The following is a 25,266-nucleotide window of genomic DNA, read 5'->3' as shown; positions in this document are numbered from 1 at the left end:
CTTGACTGATTCAGAGCCTTCAGAAAGTATTTACACCCCTTGACTGATACAGAGCCTTCAGAAAGTATTCACACCCCTTGACTGATTCAGAGCCTTCAGAAAGTATTCACACCCCTTGACTGATTCAGAGCCTTCAGAAAGTATTGACACCCCTTGACTGATACAGAGCCTTCAGAAAGTATTCATACCCCTTGACTGATACAGAGCCTTCGGAAAGTATTCACACCCCTTGACTGATACAGAGCCTTCAGAAAGTATTCATACCCCTTGACTGATTCAGAGCCTTCAGAAAGTATTCATACCCCTTGACTGATTCAGAGCCTTCAGAAAGTATTCACACCCCTTGACTGATTCAGAGCCTTCAGAAAGTATTCACACCCCTTGACTGATTCAGAGCCTTCAGAAAGTATTCATACCCCTTGACTTATTCCACATGTTGTTGGTGTTGGTGTTGTTACAGACCCAATTCAAAATTGATTAAATATGATTTGTTCACCCATCTACATACATTACCCCGTAAAGAAAATGGAAAATCATGTTTTTAGAAATGTTTACACATTTATTGAAAATGAAATACAGAAACCTAATTTACATAAGTATTCACACCCCTGAGTCACCTTCGGGAGCAATGACAGCTGTGAGTGTTTCTGGGAAAGTCTAAGAGCTTTGCACACCTGGATTAGGCTTGGGCGACATACCGTTTATACTGTATACCGAGGTACTTCAAAATACAGACTGATTTTTCGCAAGGGGCTGCATGCTACACCACTGCTTACAATAAGTATAACTATAAGAAATCTAAGATGTGTCAAATAAATTATATTCAGTTCTGGGTTCCAGCTATGCATTTGATTTGCTAACTTGCTAGTTAAGTGGCTAGGTGTTAAGATTAAGCCTCTTGGTTAGAGCAAGAAGATTCCTGTTGACTAAATTGTTGTGCGCCATTTGGTAATACCGTATACCCCGGGAATACAGAAACAGTATGGAAATCTGGATATCGCCCAACCCTAACCTGGATTGTACAATATTTGCACGTTATTATTTTTATAATTCTTGCAGCTCTATCAAATTGGTTGTTGATCATTGCTAGACAGCCATTTTTCACGAATGCCATACATTTTCCAGCTGATTTAAGTCAAAACTGTAACTCGGCCACTCAGGAACCTTCAACGTCTTCTTGGTAAGTGACTCCAGTGTAGATTTGGCCTTGTGTTTTAGGTTGTCGTCCTGCTGAAAGGTGAATTTGTCTCCCAGTGTTGGAAAGCAGACAACCAGGTTTCCTCTAGGATTTTGCTTGTGATTAGCTGTATTCCGTTTATTTTTACCCCCCCCCCAAAAACCCTAGTCCTTGCCGATGACAAGCATACCCATAACATGATGCAGCCACCACCATGCTTGAAAATATGAGTGGTACTCAGTTACGTGTTGGATTTGGCCCAAACATAACGCTTGGTATTCAGGACTTAAAATTAAATTTCTTTGCCACATTTTTTACAGTTTTACTTTAGTGCAAACAGAATGCATGTTTTGGAATATTTGTATTCTGAGACATTTTAGGGACCGGAGAGAAAACACAATAACACCAACAAAAATATACATATAAATAAATAAACAAGTCGGGAAAGATTTTCTGTGCAAAATGTCCAAAACGATGATCAGTTTGACCGGTTAAGGAGAAGGAAAGCTGTGAAAACGACCCAGGGGGTTTCTAATCAAATATACATCGATGCCGAACTGAAATCTTACGTGGTTGAAATACTATCAGTTATTATGATGAAGACAGCGCCTCTATAGATGGTGTCTAACTGAGCACTGCATTCTTTCAAGATGCAGAAATAAATCAATCATATTTCTCCAGTCCTGTTCCCGAGTCATAATGTTGCCTACATTTGGTGTATCATTTTACTGTAATAAATGCTTAATTCGGCAGGAGTTAATATTAAGGCCATGTGAGATGTTACGGACCTACAGTCCAGATTTAAAGTGTCCATTTAACCCATCTGAGCGTGCCATTCCCTTGACATGCCATAGGCCTATTTGAATCACACATACAGGGAGATAGCAGTACTGGGTATGGTAACTACATCACCACATACCATAGCCAGCACTGCTGTCATCCTCTTTTACAGCGTTTGTCTTATTCAATTAAACTTCAACAATGTACTTCATTTTTTTCAACTTTTTCTGCCTGTTCCCAAAATCATTATTTGGCTCTGTAGGCTATTGGGCCCAGGTACAGTTGAGCCCTATTGGGCCCAGGTACAGTTGAGCCCTATTGGGCCCAGGTACAGTTGAGCCCTATTGGGCCCAGGTACAGTTGAGCCCTATTGGGCCCAGGTACAGTTGAGCCCTATTGGGCCCAGGTACAGTTGAGCCCTATTGGGCCCAGGTACAGTTGAGCCCTATTGGGCCCAGGTACAGTTGAGCCCTATTGGGCCCAGGTACAGTTGAGCCCTATTGGGCCCAGGTACAGTTGAGCCCTATTGGGCCCAGGTACAGTTGAGCCCTATTGGGCCCAGGTACAGTTGAGCCCTATTGGGCCCAGGTACAGTTAAGCCATATTGGGCCCAGGTACAGTTAAGCCCTAAAGTTTAGGCTTATGCACTAATACCAGATAGCCTAAAATAATGAAAGAAGAACCACAATGTAGCCTATAGATATGAATTGCACAAGAAATATAAATGAATGTATTGTTTCTCTTTATTCCACCCGCTCGCCACCCACCTACCCGCCCTTCAGCCACACAATAGTTCAGGACCCCCATACCTCGAAGATGAGCAGGATACGGCAGTCTCGGAGGTAGCGTTCGTAGGGATAGTTCTTAGTGTAGCCCAGCCCTCCTAGAACCTGCAGAGCCTCAGACACACAGATCCAGCCTCCCTCAGAGCTGAACACCTGCAGAAAGAGAGGTGAGCAAAGACACAGACAATAAGGTACTCTGTCATGTAACTAGTCATGCAACTTGTGTAACAGCAGTGTGTCTATAGTGTAACAGTAGTGTCTATAGTGTAACAGCAGTGTGTCTATAGTGTAACAGCAGTGTGTCTATAGTGTAACAGTAGTGTGTCTATAGCGTAACAGTAGTGTGTCTATAGTGTAACAGTAGTGTGTCTATAGTGTAACAGCAGTGTGTCTATAGTGTAACAGTGTGTCTATAGTGTAACAGTAGTGTGTCTATAGTGTAACAGTAGTGTAACAGTAGTGTAACAGTAGTGTGTCTATAGTGTAACAGTGTGTCTATAGTGTAACAGTAGTGTGTCTATAGTGTAACAGCAGTGTGTCTATAGTGTAGTGTAAAAGCAGTGTGTCTATAGTGTAACAGTAGTGTGTCTATAGTGTAACAGTGTGTCTATAGTGTAACAGTGTGTCTATAGTGTAACAGCAGTGTGTCTATAGTGTAACAGTAGTGTGTCTATAGTGTAACAGTAGTGTGTCTATAGTGTAATGTGTCTATAGTGTAACAGTAGTGTGTCTATAGTGTAACAGTAGTGTGTCTATAGTGTAACAGTAGTGTGTCTGTAGTGTAACAGTGTGTCTATAGTGTAGTGTAACAGTAGTGTGTCTATAGTGTAACAGTAGTGTGTCTGTAGTGTAACAGTGTGTCTATAGTGTAGTGTAACAGCAGTGTGTCTATAGTGTAACAGTAGTGTGTCTATAGTGTAACAGTAGTGTGTCTATAGTGTAACAGTAGTGTGTCTATAGTGTAACAGCAGTGTGTCTATAGTGTAACAGTGTGTCTATAGTGTAACAGTAGTGTAACAGTAGTGTGTCTATAGTGTAACAGTGTGTCTATAGTGTAACAGCAGTGTGTCTATAGTGTAACAGCAGTGTGTCTATAGTGTAACAGCAGTGTGTCTATAGTGTAACAGTAGTGTGTCTATAGTGTAACAGTAGTGTGTCTATAGTGTAACAGCAGTGTGTCTATAGTGTAACAGTAGTGTGTCTATAGTGTAAAAGCAGTGTGTCTATAGTGTAGTGTAAAAGCAGTGTGTCTATAGTGTAACAGTAGTGTGTCTATAGTGTAACAGTGTGTCTATAGTGTAACAGTAGTGTGTCTATAGTGTAACAACAGTGTGTCTATAGTGTAACAGTAGTGTGTCTATAGTGTAACAGTAGTGTGTCTATAGTGTAACAGTAGTGTGTCTATAGTGTAACAGTAGTGTGTCTAAAGTGTAACAGTAGTGTGTCTAAAGTGTAACAGTAGTGTGTCTATAGTGTAACAGTAGTGTGTCTATAGTCTAACAGTAGTGTGTCTATAGTGTAACAGTAGTGTGTCTGTAGTGTAACAGTAGTGTCTATAGTGTAGTGTAACAGTAGTGTGTCTATAGTGTAACAGTAGTGTGTCTGTAGTGTAACAGTGTGTCTATAGTGTAGTGTAACAGCAGTGTGTCTATAGTGTAACAGTAGTGTGTCTATAGTGTAAAAGCAGTGTGTCTATAGTGTAACAGTGTGTCTATAGTGTAACAGCAGTGTGTCTATAGTGTAACAGTAGTGTGTCTATAGTGTAACAGTAGCGTGTCTATAGTGTAACAGTAGCGTGTCTATAGTGTAACAGTAGCGTGTCTATAGTGTAACAGCAGTGTGTCTATAGTGTAACAGCAGTGTGTCTATAGTGTAACAGTGTGTGTCTATAGTGTAACAGTGTGTGTCTATAGTGTAACAGTGTGTGTCTATAGTGTAACAGTAGCGTGTCTATAGTGTAACAGTAGCGTGTCTATAGTGTAACAGTAGCGTGTCTATAGCGTAACAGCAGTGTGTCTATAGCGTAACAGCAGTGTGTCTATAGCGTAACAGCAGTGTGTCTATAGCGTAACAGTGTGTCTATAGTGTAACAGTGTGTCTATAGTGTAACAGTAGTGTGTCTATAGCGTAACAGCAGTGTGTCTATAGCGTAACAGCAGTGTGTCTATAGCGTAACAGCAGTGTGTCTATAGCGTAACAGCAGTGTGTCTATAGCGTAACAGCAGTGTGTCTATAGCGTAACAGCAGTGTGTCTATAGTGTAACAGTAGTGTGTCTATAGTGTAACAGCAGTGTGTCTATAGTGTAACAGCAGCGTGTCTATAGTGTAACAGTAGCGTGTCTATAGTGTAACAGCAGCGTGTCTATAGTGTAACAGTAGCGTGTCTATAGTGTAACAGTAGCGTGTCTATAGTGTAACAGTAGCGTGTCTATAGTGTAACAGTAGCGTGTCTATAGTGTAACAGTGTGCCTATAGTGTAACAGTGTGTGTATAGTGTAACAGTAGCGTGTCTATAGTGTAACAGCAGCGTGGCTATAGTGTAACAGTAGTGTGTCTATAGTGTAACAGCAGTGTGTCTATAGTGTAACAGCAGTGTGTCTATAGTGTAGTGTAACAATAGTGTGTCTATAGTGTAACAGCAGTGTGTCTATAGTGTAGTGTAACAATAGTGTGTCTATAGTGTAACAGTAGCGTGTCTATAGTGTAACAGTGTGTGTCTATAGTGTAACAGTGTGTGTCTATAGTGTAACAGTGTGTGTCTATAGTGTAACAGTAGTGTGTCTATAGTGTAACAGCAGCGTGTCTATAGTGTAACAGTAGTGTGTCTATAGTGTAACAGCAGCGTGTCTATAGTGTAACAGTAGTGTGTCTATAGTGTAACAGTAGCGTGTCTATAGTGTAACAGTAGCGTGTCTATAGTGTAACAGTAGCGTGTCTATAGTGTAACAGTAGCGTGTCTATAGTGTAACAGTAGCGTGTCTATAGTGTAACAGCAGCGTGTCTATAGTGTAACAGTAGTGTGTCTATAGTGTAACAGTAGTGTGTCTGTAGTGTAACAGTGTGTCTATAGTGTAACAGCAGTGTGTCTATAGTGTAACAGCAGTGTGTCTATAGTGTAACAGCAGTGTGTCTATAGCGTAACAGCAGTGTGTCTATAGTGTAGTGTAACCGCAGTGTGTCTATAGTGTAACAGTGTGTCTATAGTGTAACAGTAGTGTGTCTATAGTGTAACAGTGTGTCTAGTGTAACAGTAGTGTGTCTATAGTGTAACAGTGTGTCTAGTGTAACAGCAGTGTGTCTATAGTGTAACAGTGTGTCTAGTGTAACAGTAGTGTGTCTATAGTGTAACAGTAGTGTGTCTATAGTGTAACAGCAGTGTGTCTATAGTGTAACAGCAGTGTGTCTATAGTGTAACAGTAGTGTGTCTATAGTGTAACAGTAGTGTGTCTATAGTGTAACAGTAGTGTGTCTATAGTGTAACAGTGTGTCTAGTGTAACAGCAGTGTGTCTATAGTGTAACAGTGTGTCTAGTGTAACAGTAGTGTGTCTATAGTGTAACAGCAGTGTGTCTATAGTATAGTGTAACAGTAGTGTGTCTATAGTGTCTGGGACTGTAACAGTAGTGTGTGTATAGTGTAACAGTAGCGTGTGTATAGTGTAACAGTAGCGTGTCTATAGTGTAACAGTAGCGTGTCTATAGTGTAACAGTAGCGTGTCTATAGTGTAACAGCAGTGTGTCTATAGTGTAACAGTAGTGTGTCTATAGTGTAACAGTAGTGTGTCTATAGTGTAACAGTGTGTGTCTATAGTGTAACAGCAGTGTGTCTATAGTGTAACAGCAGTGTGTCTATAGTGTAACAGTAGTGTGTCTATAGTGTAACAGTAGTGTGTCTATAGTGTAACAGCAGTGTGTCTATAGTGTAGTGTAACAGTAGTGTGTCTATAGTGTAACAGTAGCGTGTCTATAGTGTAACAGTGTGTCTATAGTGTAACAGTGTGTCTATAGTGTAACAGTGTGTCTATAGTGTAACAGTGTGTCTATAGTGTAACAGTGTGTCTATAGTGTCTGGGACTGTAACAGTAGTGTGTGTATAGTGTAACAGTAGCGTGTCTATAGTGTAACAGTAGCGTGTCTATAGTGTAACAGTAGCGTGTCTATAGTGTAACAGTAGTGTGTCTATAGTGTAACAGTAGTGTGTCTATAGTGTAACAGCAGTGTGTCTATAGTGTAACAGCAGTGTGTCTATAGTGTAACAGCAGTGTGTCTATAGTGTAACAGTAGTGTGTCTATAGTGTAACAGTAGTGTGTCTATAGTGTAACAGTAGTGTGTCTATAGTGTAACAGTGTGTGTCTATAGTGGAACAGCAGTGTGTCTATAGTGTAACAGCAGTGTGTCTATAGTGTAACAGCAGTGTGTCTATAGTGTAACAGCAGTGTGTCTATAGTGTAACAGTAGTGTGTCTATAGTGTAACAGTAGTGTGTCTATAGTGTAACAGTAGTGTGTCTGTAGTGTAACAGTGTGTCTATAGTGTAGTGTAACAGTAGTGTGTCTATAGTGTAACAGTAGTGTGTCTGTAGTGTAACAGTGTGTCTATAGTGTAGTGTAACAGCAGTGTGTCTATAGTGTAACAGTAGTGTGTCTATAGTGTAACAGCAGTGTGTCTATAGTGTAACAGCAGTGTGTCTATAGTGTAACAGTGTGTCTATAGTGTAACAGTAGTGTGTCTATAGTGTAACAGTAGTGTAACAGTAGTGTGTCTATAGTGTAACAGTGTGTCTATAGTGTAACAGCAGTGTGTCTATAGTGTAACAGCAGTGTGTCTATAGTGTAACAGTAGTGTGTCTATAGTGTAACAGCAGTGTGTCTATAGTGTAACAGTAGTGTGTCTATAGTGTAACAGCAGTGTGTCTATAGTGTAGTGTAAAAGCAGTGTGTCTATAGTGTAACAGTAGTGTGTCTATAGTGTAACAGTGTGTCTATAGTGTAACAGTAGTGTGTCTATAGTGTAACAACAGTGTGTCTATAGTGTAACAGTAGTGTGTCTATAGTGTAACAGTAGTGTGTCTATAGTGTAACAGTAGTGTGTCTATAGTGTAACAGTAGTGTGTCTAAAGTGTAACAGTAGTGTGTCTATAGTGTAACAGTAGTGTGTCTATAGTGTAACAGTAGTGTGTCTATAGTGTAACAGTAGTGTGTCTGTAGTGTAACAGTGTGTCTATAGTGTAGTGTAACAGTAGTGTGTCTATAGTGTAACAGTAGTGTGTCTGTAGTGTAACAGTGTGTCTATAGTGTAGTGTAACAGCAGTGTGTCTATAGTGTAACAGTAGTGTGTCTATAGTGTAAAAGCAGTGTGTCTATAGTGTAACAGTGTGTCTATAGTGTAACAGCAGTGTGTCTATAGTGTAACAGTAGTGTGTCTATAGTGTAACAGTAGCGTGTCTATAGTGTAACAGTAGCGTGTCTATAGTGTAACAGTAGCGTGTCTATAGTGTAACAGTAGCGTGTCTATAGTGTAACAGCAGTGTGTCTATAGTGTAACAGCAGTGTGTCTATAGTGTAACAGTGTGTGTCTATAGTGTAACAGTGTGTGTCTATAGTGTAACAGTAGCGTGTCTATAGTGTAACAGTAGCGTGTCTATAGTGTAACAGCAGTGTGTCTATAGTGTAACAGTAGTGTGTCTATAGCGTAACAGCAGTGTGTCTATAGTGTAACAGTGTGTCTATAGTGTAACAGTAGTGTGTCTATAGTGTAACAGCAGTGTGTCTATAGTGTAACAGCAGTGTGTCTATAGCGTAACAGCAGTGTGTCTATAGTGTAACAGCAGTGTGTCTATAGCGTAACAGCAGTGTGTCTATAGTGTAACAGTAGTGTGTCTATAGTGTAACAGCAGTGAGTCTATAGTGTAACAGCAGTGTGTCTATAGTGTAACAGCAGTGTGTCTATAGTGTAACAGTAGCGTGTCTATAGTGTAACAGTGTGTGTCTATAGTGTAACAGTGTGTGTCTATAGTGTAACAGTAGTGTGTCTATAGTGTAACAGCAGCGTGTCTATAGTGTAACAGTAGCGTGTCTATAGTGTAACAGTAGCGTGTCTATAGTGTAACAGTAGCGTGTCTATAGTGTAACAGTAGCGTGTCTATAGTGTAACAGTGTGTCTATAGTGTAACAGTGTGTGTATAGTGTAACAGTAGCGTGTCTATAGTGTAACAGCAGCGTGTCTATAGTGTAACAGTAGTGTGTCTATAGTGTAACAGCAGTGTGTCTATAGTGTAACAGCAGTGTGTCTATAGTGTAGTGTAACAATAGTGTGTCTATAGTGTAACAGTAGCGTGTCTATAGTGTAACAGTGTGTGTCTATAGTGTAACAGTGTGTGTCTATAGTGTAACAGTGTGTGTCTATAGTGTAACAGTAGTGTGTCTATAGTGTAACAGCAGCGTGTCTATAGTGTAACAGTAGTGTGTCTATAGTGTAACAGCAGCGTGTCTATAGTGTAACAGTAGCGTGTCTATAGTGTAACAGTAGCGTGTCTATAGTGTAACAGTAGCGTGTCTATAGTGTAACAGTAGCGTGTCTATAGTGTAACAGTAGCGTGTCTATAGTGTAACAGTAGCGTGTCTATAGTGTAACAGTAGCGTGTCTATAGTGTAACAGTAGCGTGTCTATAGTGTAACAGCAGCGTGTCTATAGTGTAACAGTAGTGTGTCTATAGTGTAACAGTAGTGTGTCTGTAGTGTAACAGTGTGTCTATAGTGTAACAGCAGTGTGTCTATAGTGTAACAGCAGTGTGTCTATAGTGTAACAGCAGTGTGTCTATAGCGTAACAGCAGTGTGTCTATAGTGTAGTGTAACCGCAGTGTGTCTATAGTGTAACAGTGTGTCTATAGTGTAACAGTAGTGTGTCTATAGTGTAACAGTGTGTCTAGTGTAACAGTAGTGTGTCTATAGTGTAACAGTGTGTCTAGTGTAACAGTGTGTCTAGTGTAACAGTAGTGTGTCTATAGTGTAACAGTAGTGTGTCTATAGTGTAACAGCAGTGTGTCTATAGTGTAACAGTAGTGTGTCTATAGTGTAACAGTAGTGTGTCTATAGTGTAACAGTAGTGTGTCTATAGTGTAACAGTAGTGTAACAGTGTGTCTAGTGTAACAGCAGTGTGTCTATAGTGTAACAGTGTGTCTAGTGTAACAGTAGTGTGTCTATAGTGTAACAGCAGTGTGTCTATAGTATAGTGTAACAGTAGTGTGTCTATAGTGTCTGGGACTGTAACAGTAGTGTGTGTATAGTGTAACAGTAGCGTGTGTATAGTGTAACAGTAGCGTGTCTATAGTGTAACAGTAGCGTGTCTATAGTGTAACAGTAGCGTGTCTATAGTGTAACAGCAGTGTGTCTATACTGTAACAGTAGTGTGTCTATAGTGTAACAGTAGTGTGTCTATAGTGTAACAGTGTGTGTCTATAGTGGAACAGCAGTGTGTCTATAGTGTAACAGCAGTGTGTCTATAGTGTAACAGTAGTGTGTCTATAGTGTAACAGTAGTGTGTCTATAGTGTAACAGCAGTGTGTCTATAGTGTAACAGCAGTGTGTCTATAGTGTAGTGTAACAGTAGTGTGTCTATAGTGTAACAGTAGCGTGTCTATAGTGTAACAGTGTGTCTATAGTGTAACAGTGTGTCTATAGTGTCTGGGACTGTAACAGTAGTGTGTGTATAGTGTAACAGTAGCGTGTGTATAGTGTAACAGTAGCGTGTCTATAGTGTAACAGTAGCGTGTCTATAGTGTAACAGTAGTGTGTCTATAGTGTAGTGTAACAGTAGTGTGTCTATAGTGTAGTGTAACAGTAGTGTGTCTATAGTGTAACAGTAGCGTGTCTATAGTGTAACAGTAGCGTGTCTATAGTGTAACAGTAGCGTGTCTATAGTGTAACAGCAGTGTGTCTATAGTGTAACAGCAGTGTGTCTATAGTGTAACAGCAGTGTGTCTATAGTGTAACAGCAGTGTGTCTATAGTGTAACAGCAGTGTGTCTATAGTGTAACAGCAGTGTGTCTATAGTGTAACAGCAGTGTGTCTATAGTGTAACAGTAGCGTGTCTATAGTGTAACAGTAGCGTGTCTATAGTGTAACAGTAGCGTGTCTATAGTGTAACAGCAGTGTGTCTATAGCGTAACAGTGTGTCTATAGCGTAACAGTGTGTCTATAGCGTAACAGTGTGTCTATAGCGTAACAGTGTGTCTATAGCGTAACAGCAGTGTGTCTATAGCGTAACAGCAGTGTGTCTATAGCGTAACAGCAGTGTGTCTATAGCGTAACAGCAGTGTGTCTATAGCGTAACAGCAGTGTGTCTATAGTGTAACAGTGTGTCTATAGTGTAACAGCAGTGTGTCTATAGTGTAACAGCAGTGTGTCTATAGTGTAACAGTAGTGTGTCTATAGTGTAACAGTAGTGTGTCTGTAGTGTAACAGTGTGTCTATAGTGTAACAGCAGTGTGTCTATAGTGTAACAGCAGTGTGTCTATAGTGTAACAGCAGTGTGTCTATAGCGTAACAGCAGTGTGTCTATAGTGTAGTGTAACCGCAGTGTGTCTATAGTGTAACAGTGTGTCTATAGTGTAACAGTAGTGTTTCTATAGTGTAACAGTGTGTCTAGTGTAACAGTAGTGTGTCTATAGTGTAACAGTGTGTCTAGTGTAACAGTGTGTCTAGTGTAACAGTAGTGTGTCTATAGTGTAACAGTAGTGTGTCTATAGTGTAACAGCAGTGTGTCTATAGTGTAACAGTAGTGTGTCTATAGTGTAACAGTAGTGTGTCTATAGTGTAACAGTAGTGTGTCTAGTGTAACAGTAGTGTGTCTAGTGTAACAGTAGTGTGTCTATAGTGTAACAGTAGTGTGTCTATAGTGTAACAGTAGTGTGTCTATAGTGTAACAGTGTGTCTATAGTGTAACAGTGTGTCTAGTGTAACAGTAGTGTGTCTATAGTGTAACAGCAGTGTGTCTATAGTGTAACAGCAGTGTGTCTATAGTGTAGTGTAACAGTAGTGTGTCTATAGTGTAACAGTAGTGTGTCTATAGTCTAACAGTAGTGTGTCTATAGTCTAACAGTAGTGTGTCTATAGTCTAACAGTAGTGTGTCTATAGTCTAACAGTAGTGTGTCTATAGTCTAACAGTAGTGTGTCTATAGTGTAACAGTAGTGTGTCTATAGTGTAACAGTAGTGTGTCTATAGTGTAACAGTAGTGTGTCTGTAGTGTAACAGTGTGTCTATAGTGTAGTGTAACAGTGTGTGTCTATAGTGTAACAGCAGTGTGTCTATAGTGTAACAGTAGTGTGTCTATAGCGTAACAGCAGTGTGTCTATAGCGTAACAGCAGTGTGTCTATAGTGTAACAGTGTGTCTATAGTGTAACAGCAGCGTGTCTATAGTGTAACAGCAGCGTGTCTATAGTGTAACAGCAGCGTGTCTATAGTGTAACAGCAGCGTGTCTATAGTGTAACAGTAGCGTGTCTATAGTGTAACAGCAGCGTGTCTATAGTGTAACAGCAGCGTGTCTATAGTGTAACAGCAGTGTGTCTTTAGTGTAACAGCAGTGTGTCTATAGTGTAACAGCAGTGTGTCTATAGTGTAACAGCAGTGTGTCTATAGTGTAACAGCAGTGTGTCTATAGTGTAACAGCAGTGTGTCTATAGTGTAACAGCAGCGTGTCTATAGTGTAACAGCAGCGTGTCTATAGTGTAACAGTAGTGTGTCTATAGCGTAACAGCAGTGTGTCTATAGCGTAACAGCAGTGTGTCTATAGTGTAACAGCAGTGTGTCTATAGTGTAGTGTAACAATAGTGTGTCTATAGTGTAACAGTAGTGTGTCTATAGTGTAACAGCAGCGTGTCTATAGTGTAACAGTAGCGTGTCTATAGTGTAACAGTAGCGTGTCTATAGTGTAACAGTAGCGTGTCTATAGTGTAACAGTAGTGTGTCTATAGTGTAACAGCAGCGTGTCTATAGTGTAACAGCAGCGTGTCTATAGTGTAACAGCAGTGTGTCTATAGTGTAACAGCAGTGTGTCTATAGTGTAACAGCAGTGTGTCTATAGTGTAACAGTGTGTCTATAGTGTAGTGTAACAATAGTGTGTCTATAGTGTAACAGTAGTGTGTCTATAGTGTAACAGTGTGTCTATAGTGTAACAGCAGTGTGTCTATAGTGTAGTGTAACAATAGTGTGTCTATAGTGTAACAGTAGTGTGTCTATAGTGTAACAGCAGTGTGTCTATAGTGTAACAGCAGTGTGTCTATAGTGTAACAGTAGTGTGTCTATAGTGTAACAGCAGTGTGTCTATAGTGTAACAGTAGTGTGTCTATAGTGTAACAGTAGTGTGTCTATAGTGTACCAGCAGTGTGTCTATAGTGTAACAGTGTGTCTATAGTGTAACAGCAGTATGTCTATAGTGTAGTGTAACAGTAGTGTGTCTATAGTGTAACAGTGTGTCTATAGTGTAACAGTGTGTCTAGTGTAACAGTAGTGTGTCTATAGTGTAACAGTAGTATGTCTATAGTGTAGTGTAACAGTAGTGTGTCTATAGTGTAACAGTGTGTCTATAGTGTAACAGTGTGTCTATAGTGTAACAGTAGTGTGTCTATAGTGTAACAGCAGTATGTCTATAGTGTAGTGTAACAGTAGTGTGTCTATAGTGTAACAGTGTGTCTATAGTGTAACAGTGTGTCTATAGTGTAACAGTGTGTCTAGTGTAACAGTAGTGTGTCTATAGTGTAACAGCAGTGTGTCTATAGTGTAGTGTAACAGTAGTGTGTCTATAGTGTAACAGCAGTGTGTCTATAGTGTAACAGTAGTGTGTCTATAGTGTAACAGTAGTGTGTCTATAGTGTCTGGGACTGTAACAGTAGTGTGTGTATAGTGTAACAGTAGCGTGTGTATAGTGTAACAGTAGCGTGTCTATAGTGTAACAGTAGCGTGTCTATAGTGTAACAGCAGCGTGTCTATAGTGTAACAGCAGCGTGTCTATAGTGTAACAGTAGTGTGTCTATAGTGTAACAGTAGTGTGTCTATAGTGTAACAGTAGTGTGTCTAGTGTAACAGTAGCGTGTCTATAGTGTAACAGTAGCGTGTCTATAGTGTAACAGCAGTGTGTCTATAGTGTAACAGTAGTGTGTCTATAGTGTAACAGTGTGTCTATAGTGTAACAGCAGTGTGTCTATAGTGTAACAGCAGTGTGTCTATAGTGTAACAGTGTGTCTATAGTGTAACAGTGTGTCTATAGTGTAACAGTGTGTCTATAGTGTAACAGTGTGTCTATAGTGTAACAGTGTGTCTATAGTGTAACAGTGTGTCTATAGTGTAACAGTGTGTCTATAGTGTAACAGCAGTGTGTCTATAGTGTAACAGCAGTGTGTCTATAGTGTAACAGTAGTGTGTCTAATATTAAAGACATCTCCAGGTATTGCTCGCCTGAGGTAGAATACCTCCTGATACGCATTACTACCAGGAATACGACTTTCCCGAATTGGATTCTTTGTTCGCACCCCCAGGGCAATGTAACTTATTGCAGAGGCTGCTCCAAGACTCCGTTGGTGGAGAAGAGGTACTCGGAGTGGCACTCCATCCACCGATTCAGAGTATATTACTCCCTAATGTTCAGTCCCTGGACAATAAAGTAGACGAGCTCAGGGCGAGGATCTCTTTCCAGAGATACATTAGGGACTGTAACATACTCTGTTTCACGGAATCATGGCTCTCTCTGGATATACTGTTCCCGTCCATACAGCCAGCTGGGTTCTCAGTAGATAGCGCATAAAGGAATAAATAATTAGTCACAGCTGTGTATATTCCCCCTCAAGCCGATACCACGACTGCTCTCAAGGAACTACACTGGACTTTATGCAAACTGGAAACAGCATTTATTGTAGCCGGGGACTAAAGCAAATTTGAGGAAAAAGCTACTGAAGTTCTATCAACACATTGACTGTAGTACTCGTGCTGAAAAAACACTACCACTGCTATTCTCTCTTCCGGGATGCCTACAAGGCCCTCCCCCGTCCTACCTTTGGCAAATCAGATCACGACTACATTTTTTTAACACCATCGTACCCTCCAAGCTCATCATCAAGCTCAGGGCCCTGGGTCTGAACCCCTCCCTCTGCAACTGGGTCCTGGACTTCCTGACGGGCCACCCTCAGGTGGTGAAGGTAGGAAACAACACCTCCACTTCACAGATCCTCAACACAGGGGCCCCATAAGGGTGCGTGCTCAGCCCTCTCCGGAACTCCCTGTTCACCCATGACTGCGTGGCCACACATGCCTCCAACTCAATCAAGTTTGCAGACGACACAACCATAGTAGGCCTGATTACCAACAATGACGAGACAGCCTACAGGGAGGTGAGGGCCGTGGCAGAGTGGTGTCAGGTAAATAACCTCTCCCTTAACGTCAACAAAACAAAGGAGATGATTGTGGACTTCAGGAAACAGCAGAGGGAGCACGCCCCTATCCACATTGATGGGACAGCAGTGGAGAAGATGAAAAGCTTCAAGTTCCTCGACGTACACATCACTGACGATCTGAAATGGTCCACCCACACAGACAGCGTGGTGAAGAAGGCACAACAGCGCCTCTTCAACCTCAGGAAGCTGAAAAAATGTGGCTTGGCCCTTAAGATCCACAAACTTTTACAGATGCACAATTGAGAGCATCCTGTCGGGCTGTATCACCGTCTGGTACGGCAACTGCACCCCCTGAAACCGCAGGGCTCTCCAGAGGTTGGTGCGGTCTGCCCAATGCATCACCGGGGGCAAACTACCTGCCCTCCAGGACACCTACACCACCCGATGTCACAAGAAGGCCAAAAAAGAACATCAATGAAATCAACCACCTGAGCCATGGCCTGTTCACCCCGCTATCATCCAGAAGGCAGGGTCAGTACAGGTGCATCAAAGCTGGGACAGAGACCGGAAAAACTGCTTCAATCTCAAGGCTATCAGACGGTTAAATAGCCATCACTAGCCGGCTACCACCCGGTCACTCAACCCTGCACCTTAGACGCTGCTGCCCTATACACATAGACATGGAATCACTGGTCACTTTAGTAATGTTTACATACGGCTTTGTTAATTTCATATGTATATACACACTGTACTCCACTCCGACAATGCTCGTCCTAATATTTACATATTTCTTAATTCCATTATTTTACTTTTAAATGTGTGTATTGTTGACAATTGTTACTGCACCGCTGGAGCTAGGACTACAAGCATAATGCTACACCCGCAATAACCTGCTAAACAAGTGACCAATTCAATTTGATTTCTACTCAAAGCATGCTAGTGTCGTGTCTTTGCTATCGTTAATTTGAAGACTTATAGTTTTTATCATAGATTCCTGTAATTAGGGCTTACGCTATCACTTGAGTAATAACGTAACTAATTAACTATGAATTCGAGGGCACCAGGGAAAGTTATTAGATTACAAAGTTATAATTTCCCAATATAACCTTTCAGATATTTTCATATCTGATCAATAGTCTTCTGATTAATGATTTATTTACTGTACCTCACGTCAGTCTCATTCCAAACGTCGTAAATCGTTGATTATCTGCACGAACCCAGTCTTCACTATGAGTCATCCATACATCAATTGTCTTAAATCATTTATTTATTACTAACTAATTAATTCACAGAAATGCATAAACTAACAAACAAACTTAAAATAGTTACATGAAATGATGGGAGCAATATGCCCTAGTGGGCTGAACCGGCATGGCGGCTTGTTAGACAAAAGGGATGGATGGGGGGTCGGTTCAGAAGTCACTACAGAGTATACTCTTTATAACAATTGACATGCTAATCCTTACACATGAACGCTCACTCATTCGGGAACAATTGCAATCAATATATATATATTTACGCTCATTGTTTGTGTCGTCTTGATCGTCGGAGAGAAGTTCGTTTTGTTGGAGCTCCTTCTGTCGTAGTTATTGTGGATTGTTCAGAGTGACATTCGTTATAGAATGCTTGTTTCGGCGGTTGTCTTTCTTCGCGTTCAATGATACCGAATTCCTAGCTGCAGACTAGTAGTCAATATCAAAACTTGTTCTTATTAGTATAAGAGTTTTAACCACGTGGTATGGTTAAAACTTCAGCAATGTTACATTCAACCTTCGTTCTCCCCATTGAGGATAAACATGGTCTAAATGGTCATTTCTTAAAGTTGGCTTTTATTCAGATAGCAGAGAGGGGTGGTTCCATGGTCTCTGACCCAACTGGCTCAGGGGCGGTCCTTGGATTTAGTTCAAATACAACAGGGAGTTGTATTTTCCTTCGTTAAACAGTTCAAAATCATATTACACAATTATACAAACAGTATCATACTCACTCATTCATTTTATACAACACAGATGTAAACCTCATATCTGAGGTTATTATATAAACAGCGGTATGGTAATGTGGTCCCACAGTCTCACATGAGTTTCCCACATGGGGACAAATGGACATGTTAATAGCTAGGATCTTCACCGAGCTTTCCTACTTTTGCAGGAACATGAAATATGTTCGTACCTCAAGTTCTGTGAGGTGGAAGAGAATTCCTTTGTCCTGAAAGTTTACCCTCTCTCTTAATACTGTTTGTGGTGGGGGGATTCTCAGGAATTTACGACATCTCTCTGTGATCACCGCATGGGTTGTGGTAGGAAAGGGAGAGGCAGAGAGAGGGGGATGGGGTTTGAAGTACCCAAGCAGGCAACATCATGACACTAGCAAGTGTCTTCACTGACATTTTCAACCTCTCCCTGACCCAGTCTGTAATACCTACATGTTTCAAACAGACCACCATAGTCCATGTGCCCAAGGAAGCAAAGGTAACCTGCCTATGTGATTACCGCCCTGTAGCACTCACGTCGGTAGTCAGGTAATAAGGGTAGGCAACAACACATCCGCCACGCTGATCCTCAACACTGGGGACCCTCGGGGGTGCGTGCTCAGTCCCCTCCTGTACTCCCTGTTCACCCACGACTGCATAGCCAATCACGACTCCAACACCATCATTAAGTTTGCTGAGAACAACAGCGGTAGGCCTGATCACCGACAACGATGAGCCTATAGGAAGGTCAGAGACCTGGCAGTGTGGTGTCAGGCCAACAAAATCTCCCTCAACGTGAGCAAGACAAAGGAGCTGATCGTGGACTACAGGTAAAGGAGGGCCGAACAGGCCCCCATTAACAACGATGGGGCTGAAGAGGAGCGGGTCGAGAGTTTGAAGTTCCTTGATGTCCACATCACCAACCAACTATCACGGTCCAAACACACCATGACAGTTGTGAAGAGGGCACGACAACACCTTTTCCCCTTCAGGAGACTGAAAAGATTTGGCATGGGTCCCCAGATACTCAAAAGGTTCTACAGCTGCACCATCGAGAGCATCCTGACCGGTTGCATCACCGCCTGGTATGGCAACTGCTCGGCATCTGACCGTAAGGTGCTACAGAGGGTAGTGTGAACAGCCCAATACATCACTGGGGCCAAGCTTCCTGACATCCAGGACCTCTATACCAAGTCTAGGACCAAAAGGCTCCTTATCCTGCCTGTTTGGCCCTGTCCGAGGGTATCGTCGGATGGGGCCACAGTGTCTCCCAACCCCTCCTGTCTCAGCCTCCAGTATTTATGCTGCAGTAGTTTGTGTCGGGGGGCTAGAGTCAGTCTGTTATATCTGGAGTACTTCTCCTGTCTTATCCAGTGTCCTGTGTGAATTTAAGTATGCTTTCTCTAATTCTCTCTTTCTTTCTCTCTCTCAGAGGACCTGGGCCCAAGGACCATGCCTCAGGACTACCTGGCCTGATGACTCCTTGCTGTCCCCAGTCCACCTTGCCGTGCTGCTGCTCCAGTTTCAACTGTTGTACCTGCGGCTATGGAACCCTGACCTGTTCACCGGAGGTGCTACCTGTCCCAGACCTGCTGTTTTCAACTCTCTAGAGACAGCAGGAGTGGTAGAGATACTCTTAATGATCGGCTATGAAAAGCCAACTGACATTTACTCCTGAGGTGCTGACTTGTTGCACCCTCGACAACCACTGTGATTATTATTATTTGACGCTGCTGGTCATCTATGAACATTTGAACATCTTGGCCATGTTCTGTTATAATCTCCACCCGGCACAGCCAGAAGAGGACTGGCCACCCCTCATAGCCTGGTTCCTCTTTAGGTTTCTTCCTAGGTTCTGGCCTTTCTAGGGAGTTTTTCCTAGCCACCGTGCTTCTGGGTGGGCTGGGTTTGGCTGGGTTTCTGTACAGCACTTTGAGATATCAGCTGATGTTAGAAGGGCTTTATAAATACATTTGATTTGATTTAACAGTTTCTACCCCCAAGCCATAAGACTGCTTAACAATTAATCAAATGGCCACCCGGACTATTTAAATTGACCCCCCCTTTGTTTTTACGCTGCTGCTACTCGCTGTTTATCATCTATGCATAGTCACTTTACAAATTACCTCGACTACCCGGTACCCCCTGTATATAACCTCCACATTGACTCGGTACCGGTACCCCCTGTATATAGTCTCCACATTGACTCTGTACCGGTACCCCCTGTATATAGCCTCCACATTGACTCTGTACCGGTACCCCCTGTATATAGCCTCCACATTGACTCTGTACCGGTACCCCCTGTATATAGTCTCCACATTGACTCTGTACCGGTACCCCCTGTATATAGCCTCCACATTGACTCTGTACCGGGACCCCCTGTATATAGTCTCCACATTGACTCTGTACCGGTACCCCCTGTATATAGCCTCCACATTGACTCTGTACCGTAACACCCTGTATATAGCTTCCACATTGACTCTGTACTGGTACCCCCTGCATATAGCCTCCACATTGACTCTGTACCGGTACCCCCTGTATATAGTCTCCACATTGACTCTGTACTGGTACCCCCTGTATATAGCCTCCACATTGACTCTGTACCGGTACCCCCTGTATATAGTCTCCACATTGTACCGGTACCCCCTGTATATAGCCTCCACATTGACTCTGTACCGTAACACCCTGTATATAGCCTCCACATTGACTCTGTACTGGTACCCCCTGTATATAGTCTCCACATTGACTCTGTACCGTAACCCCTGTATATAGTCTCCACATTGACTCGGTACCGGTACCCCCTGTATATAGCCTCCACATTGACTCTGTACCGGTACCCCCTGTAAATAGCCTCCACATTGACTCTGTACCGGTACCCCCTGTATATAGCCTCCACATTGACTCTGTACCGTAATACCCTGTATATAGCCTCCACATTGACTCTGTACCGTAACACCCTGTATATAGTCTCCACATTGACTCTGTACCGTAACACCCTGTATATAGCCTCCACATTGACTCTGTACCGGTACCCCCTGTATATAACCTCCACATTGACTCTGTACCGGTACCCCCTGTATATAGCCTCCACATTGACTCTGTACCGGTACCCCCTGTATATAGCCTCCACATTGACTCTGTACCGGTACCCCCTGTATATAGTCTTCACATTGACTCTGTACCGGTACCCCCTGTATATAGCCTCCACATTGACTCTGTACCGGTACCCCCTGTATATAGCCTCCACATTGACTCTGTACCGGTACCCCCTGTATATAGCCTCCACATTGACTCTGTACCGGTACCCCCTGTATATAGTCTCCACATTGACTCTGTACCGGTACCCCCTGTATATAGCCTCCACATTGTACCGGTACACCCTGTATATAGCCTCCACATTGACTCTGTACCGTAACACCCTGTATATAGCTTCCACATTGACTCTGTACTGGTACCCCCTGCATATAGCCTCCACATTGACTCTGTACCGGTACCCCCTGTATATAGTCTCCACATTGACTCTGTACCGGTACCCCCTGTATATAGCCTCCACATTGACTCTGTACCGGTACCCCCTGTATATAGTCTCCACATTGTACCGGTACCCCCTGTATATAGCCTCCACATTGACTCTGTACTGGTACCCCCTGTATATAGTCTCCACATTGACTCTGTACCGTAACCCCTGTATATAGTCTCCACATTGACTCTGTACCGGTACCCCCTGTATATAGTCTCCACATTGACTCGGTACCGGTACCCCCTGTATATAGCCTCCACATTGACTCTGTACCGTAACACCCTGTATATAGCCTCCACATTGACTCTGTACCGGTACCCCCTGTAAATAGCCTCCACATTGACTCTGTACCGGTACCCCCTGTATATAGCCTCCACATTGACTCTGTACCGTAATACCCTGTATATAGCCTCCACATTGACTCTGTACCGTAACACCCTGTATATAGTCTCCACATTGACTCTGTACTGTAACACTCTGTATATAGCCTCCACATTGACTCTGTACCGGTACCCCCTGTATATAACCTCCACATTGACTCTGTACCGGTACCCCCTGTATATAGCCTCCACATTGACTCTGTACCGGTACCCCCTGTATATAGCCTCCACATTGACTCTGTACCGGTACCCCCTGTATATAGCCTCCACATTGACTCTGTACCGGTACCCCCTGTATATAGCCTCCACATTGACTCTGTACCGGTACCCCCTGTATATAGCCTCCACATTGACTCTGTACCGGTACCCCCTGTATATAGCCTCCACATTGACTCTGTACCGTAACACCCTTTGTATAGCCTCCACATTGACTCTGTACCGGTACCCCCTGTATATAGCCTCCACATTGACTCTGTACCGGTACCCCCTGTATATAGCCTCCACATTGACTCTGTACCGTAACACCCTGTATATAGCCTCCACATTGACTCTGTACCGTAACACCCTGTATATAGCCTCCACATTGACTCTGTACCGTAACACCCTGTATATAGCCTCCACATTGACTCTGTACCGTAACACCCTGTATATAGCCTCCACATTGACTCTGTACCGGTACCCCCTGTATATAGCCTCCACATTGACTCTGTACCGGTACCCCCTGTATATAGCCTCCACATTGACTCTGTACCGTAACACCCTGTATATAGCCTCCACATTGACTCTGTACCGTAACACCCTGTATATAGTCTCCACATTGACTCTGTACCGGTACCCCCTGTATATAGTCTCCACATTGACTCGGTACCGGTACCCCCTGTATATAGCCTCCACATTGACTCTGTACCGGTACCCCCTGTATATAGCCTCCACATTGACTCTGTACCGGTACCCCCTGTATATAGTCTCCACATTGTACCGGTACCCCCTGTATATAGCCTCCACATTGACTCGGTACTGGTACCCCCTGTATATAGCCTCCACATTGACTCTGTACCGGTACCCCCTGTATATAGCCTCCACATTGACTCTGTACCGGTACCCCCTGTATATAGCCTCCACATTGACTCTGTACCGGTACCCCCTGTATATAGTCTCCACATTGACTCTGTGCCAGTACCCCCTGTATATAGCCTCCACATTGACTCTGTACTGGTACCCCCTGTATATAGTCTCCACATTGACTCTGTACCGGTACCCCCTGTATATAGCCTCCACATTGACTCTGTACTGGTACCCCCTGTATATAGTCTCCACATTGACTCTGTACCGTAACACCCTGTATATAACCTCCACATTGACTCTGTACTGGTACCCCCTGTATATAGTCTCCACATTGACTCGGTACCGTAACACCCTGTATATAGTCTCCACATTGACTCTGTACCGTAACCCCTGTATATAGTCTCCACATTGACTCTGTACCGGTACCCCCTGTATATAGTCTCCACATTGACTCGGTACCGGTACCCCCTGTATATAGCCTCCACATTGACTCTGTACCGTAACACCCTGTATATAGTCTCCACATTGACTCTGTACCGGTACCCCCTGTATATAACCTCCACATTGACTCTGTACCGGTACCCCCTGTATATAGCCTCCACATTGACTCTGTACCGTAATACCCTGTATATAGCCTCCACATTGACTCTGTACCGTAACACCCTGTATATAGTCTCCACATTGACTCTGTACCGTAACACCCTGTATATAGCCTCCACATTGACTCTGTACCGGTACCCCCTGTATATAACCTCCACATTGACTCTGTACCGGTACCCCCTGTATATAGCCTCCACATTGACTCTGTACCGGTACCCCCTGTATATAGCCTCCACATTGACTCTGTACCGGTACCCCCTGTATATAGCCTCCACATTGACTCTGTACCGGTACCCCCTGTATATAGCCTCCACATTGACTCTGTACCGGTACCCCCTGTATATAGCCTCCACATTGACTCTGTACCGGTACCCCCTGTATATAGCCTCCACATTGACTCTGTACCGGTACCCCCTGTATATAGCCTCCACATTGACTCTGTACCGTAACACCCTGTGTATAGCCTCCACATTGACTCTGTACCGTAACACCCTGTATATAGCCTCCACATTGACTCTGTACCGGTACCCCCTGTATATAGCCTCCACATTGACTCTGTACCGTAACACACTGTATATAGCCTCCACATTGACTCTGTACCGTAACACCCTGTATATAGTCTCCACATTGACTCTGTACCGGTACCCCCTGTATATAGTCTCCACATTGACTCGGTACCGGTACCCCCTGTATATAGCCTCCACATTGACTCTGTACCGGTACCCCCTGTATATAGCCTCCACATTGACTCTGTACCGTAACCCCTGTATATAGTCTCCACATTGACTCTGTACCGGTACCCCCTGTATATAGCCTCCACATTGACTCTGTACCGTAACACCCTGTATATAGCCTCCACATTGACTCTGTACCGTAACACCCTGTATATAGTCTCCACATTGACTCTGTACCGGTACCCCCTGTATATAGCCTCCACATTGACTCTGTACCGGTACCCCCTGTATATAGCCTCCACATTGACTCTGTACCGTAACACCCTGTATATAGCCTCCACATTGACTCTGTACCGTAACACCCTGTATATAGCCTCCACATTGACTCAGTACCGTAACACCCTGTATATAGCCTCCACATTGACTCTGTACCGTAACACCCTGTATATAGCCTCCACATTGACTCTGTACCGTAACACCCTGTATATAGCCTCCACATTGACTCTGTACCGTAACACACTGTATATAGCCTCCACATTGACTCTGTACCGTAACCACACTGACTCTGTACCGTAACACCCTGTATATAGTCTCCATACTGACTCTGTACCGTAACACCCTGTATATAGTCTCCACATTGACTCGGTACCGGTACCCCCTGTATATAGTCTCCACATTGACTCGGTACCGGTACCCCCTGTATATAGCCTCCACATTGACTCTGTACCGGTACCCCCTGTATATAGCCTCCACATTGACTCTGTACCGGTACCCCCTGTATATAGCCTCCACATTGACTCTGTACCGGTACCCCCTGTATATAGCCTCCACATTGACTCTGTACCGGTACCCCCTGTATATAGCCTCCACATTGACTCTGTACCGGTACCCCCTGTATATAGCCTCCACATTGACTCTGTACCGTAACACCCTGTGTATAGCCTCCACATTGACTCTGTACCGGTACCCCCTGTGTATAGCCTCCACATTGACTCTGTACCGGTACCCCCTGTATATAGCCTCCACATTGACTCTGTACCGGTACCCCCTGTATATAGCCTCCACATTGACTCTGTACCGGTACCCCCTGTATATAGCCTCCACATTGACTCTGTACCGTAACACCCTGTGTATAGCCTCCACATTGACTCTGTACCGGTACCCCCTGTATATAGCCTCCACATTGACTCTGTACCGGTACCCCCTGTATATAGCCTCCACATTGACTCTGTACCGTAACACCCTGTATATAGCCTCCACATTGACTCAGTACCGTAACACCCTGTATATAGCCTCCACATTGACTCTGTACCGTAACACCCTGTATATAGCCTCCACATTGACTCTGTACCGTAACACCCTGTATATAGCCTCCACATTGACTCTGTACCGGTACCCCCTGTATATAGCCTCCACATTGACTCTGTACCGTAACACACACTGTATATAGCCTCCACATTGACTCTGTACCGTAACACCCTGTATATAGCCTCCACATTGACTCTGTACCGTAACACCCTGTATATAGTCTCCACATTGACTCTGTACCGGTACCCCCTGTATATAGCCTCCACATTGACTCTGTACCGGTACCCCCTGTATATAGCCTCCACATTGACTCTGTACCGTAACACCCTGTATATAGTCTCCACATTGACTCTGTACCGGTACCCCCTGTATATAGTCTCCACATTGACTCGGTACCGGTACCCCCTGTATATAGCCTCCACATTGACTCTGTACCGGTACCCCCTGTATATAGCCTCCACATTGACTCGGTACCAGTACCCCCTGTATATAGCCTCCACATTGACTCTGTACCGGTACCCCCTGTATATAGCCTCCACATTGACTCTGTACCGGTACCCCCTGTATAGTCTCCACATTGACTCTGTACCGGTACCCCCTGTATATAGCCTCCACATTGAC

The 25,266-nt window shown here is 43.4% G+C and overlaps 1 protein-coding gene across 1 annotated transcript in view; it reads right to left on the bottom strand.

Moving 5' to 3' along the window:
- The window catches only part of acad9 (acyl-CoA dehydrogenase family, member 9), a 62,153-nt gene that overhangs the window by 27,823 nt on the left and 9,064 nt on the right, over positions 1–25,266 (bottom strand). The window contains exon 11 of the mRNA XM_038985647.1: positions 2,767–2,895. Coding sequence (XP_038841575.1) covers positions 2,767–2,895 — 129 coding nt within the window. The remainder of the gene's footprint in view (positions 1–2,766; positions 2,896–25,266) is intronic.

The sequence above is a fragment of the Salvelinus namaycush genome, unplaced genomic scaffold, assembly GCF_016432855.1.
Source record: "Salvelinus namaycush isolate Seneca unplaced genomic scaffold, SaNama_1.0 Scaffold361, whole genome shotgun sequence".
Lineage (NCBI taxonomy): Eukaryota > Metazoa > Chordata > Actinopteri > Salmoniformes > Salmonidae > Salvelinus > Salvelinus namaycush.
This window is presented reverse-complemented; position numbering and strand designations above follow the sequence as displayed.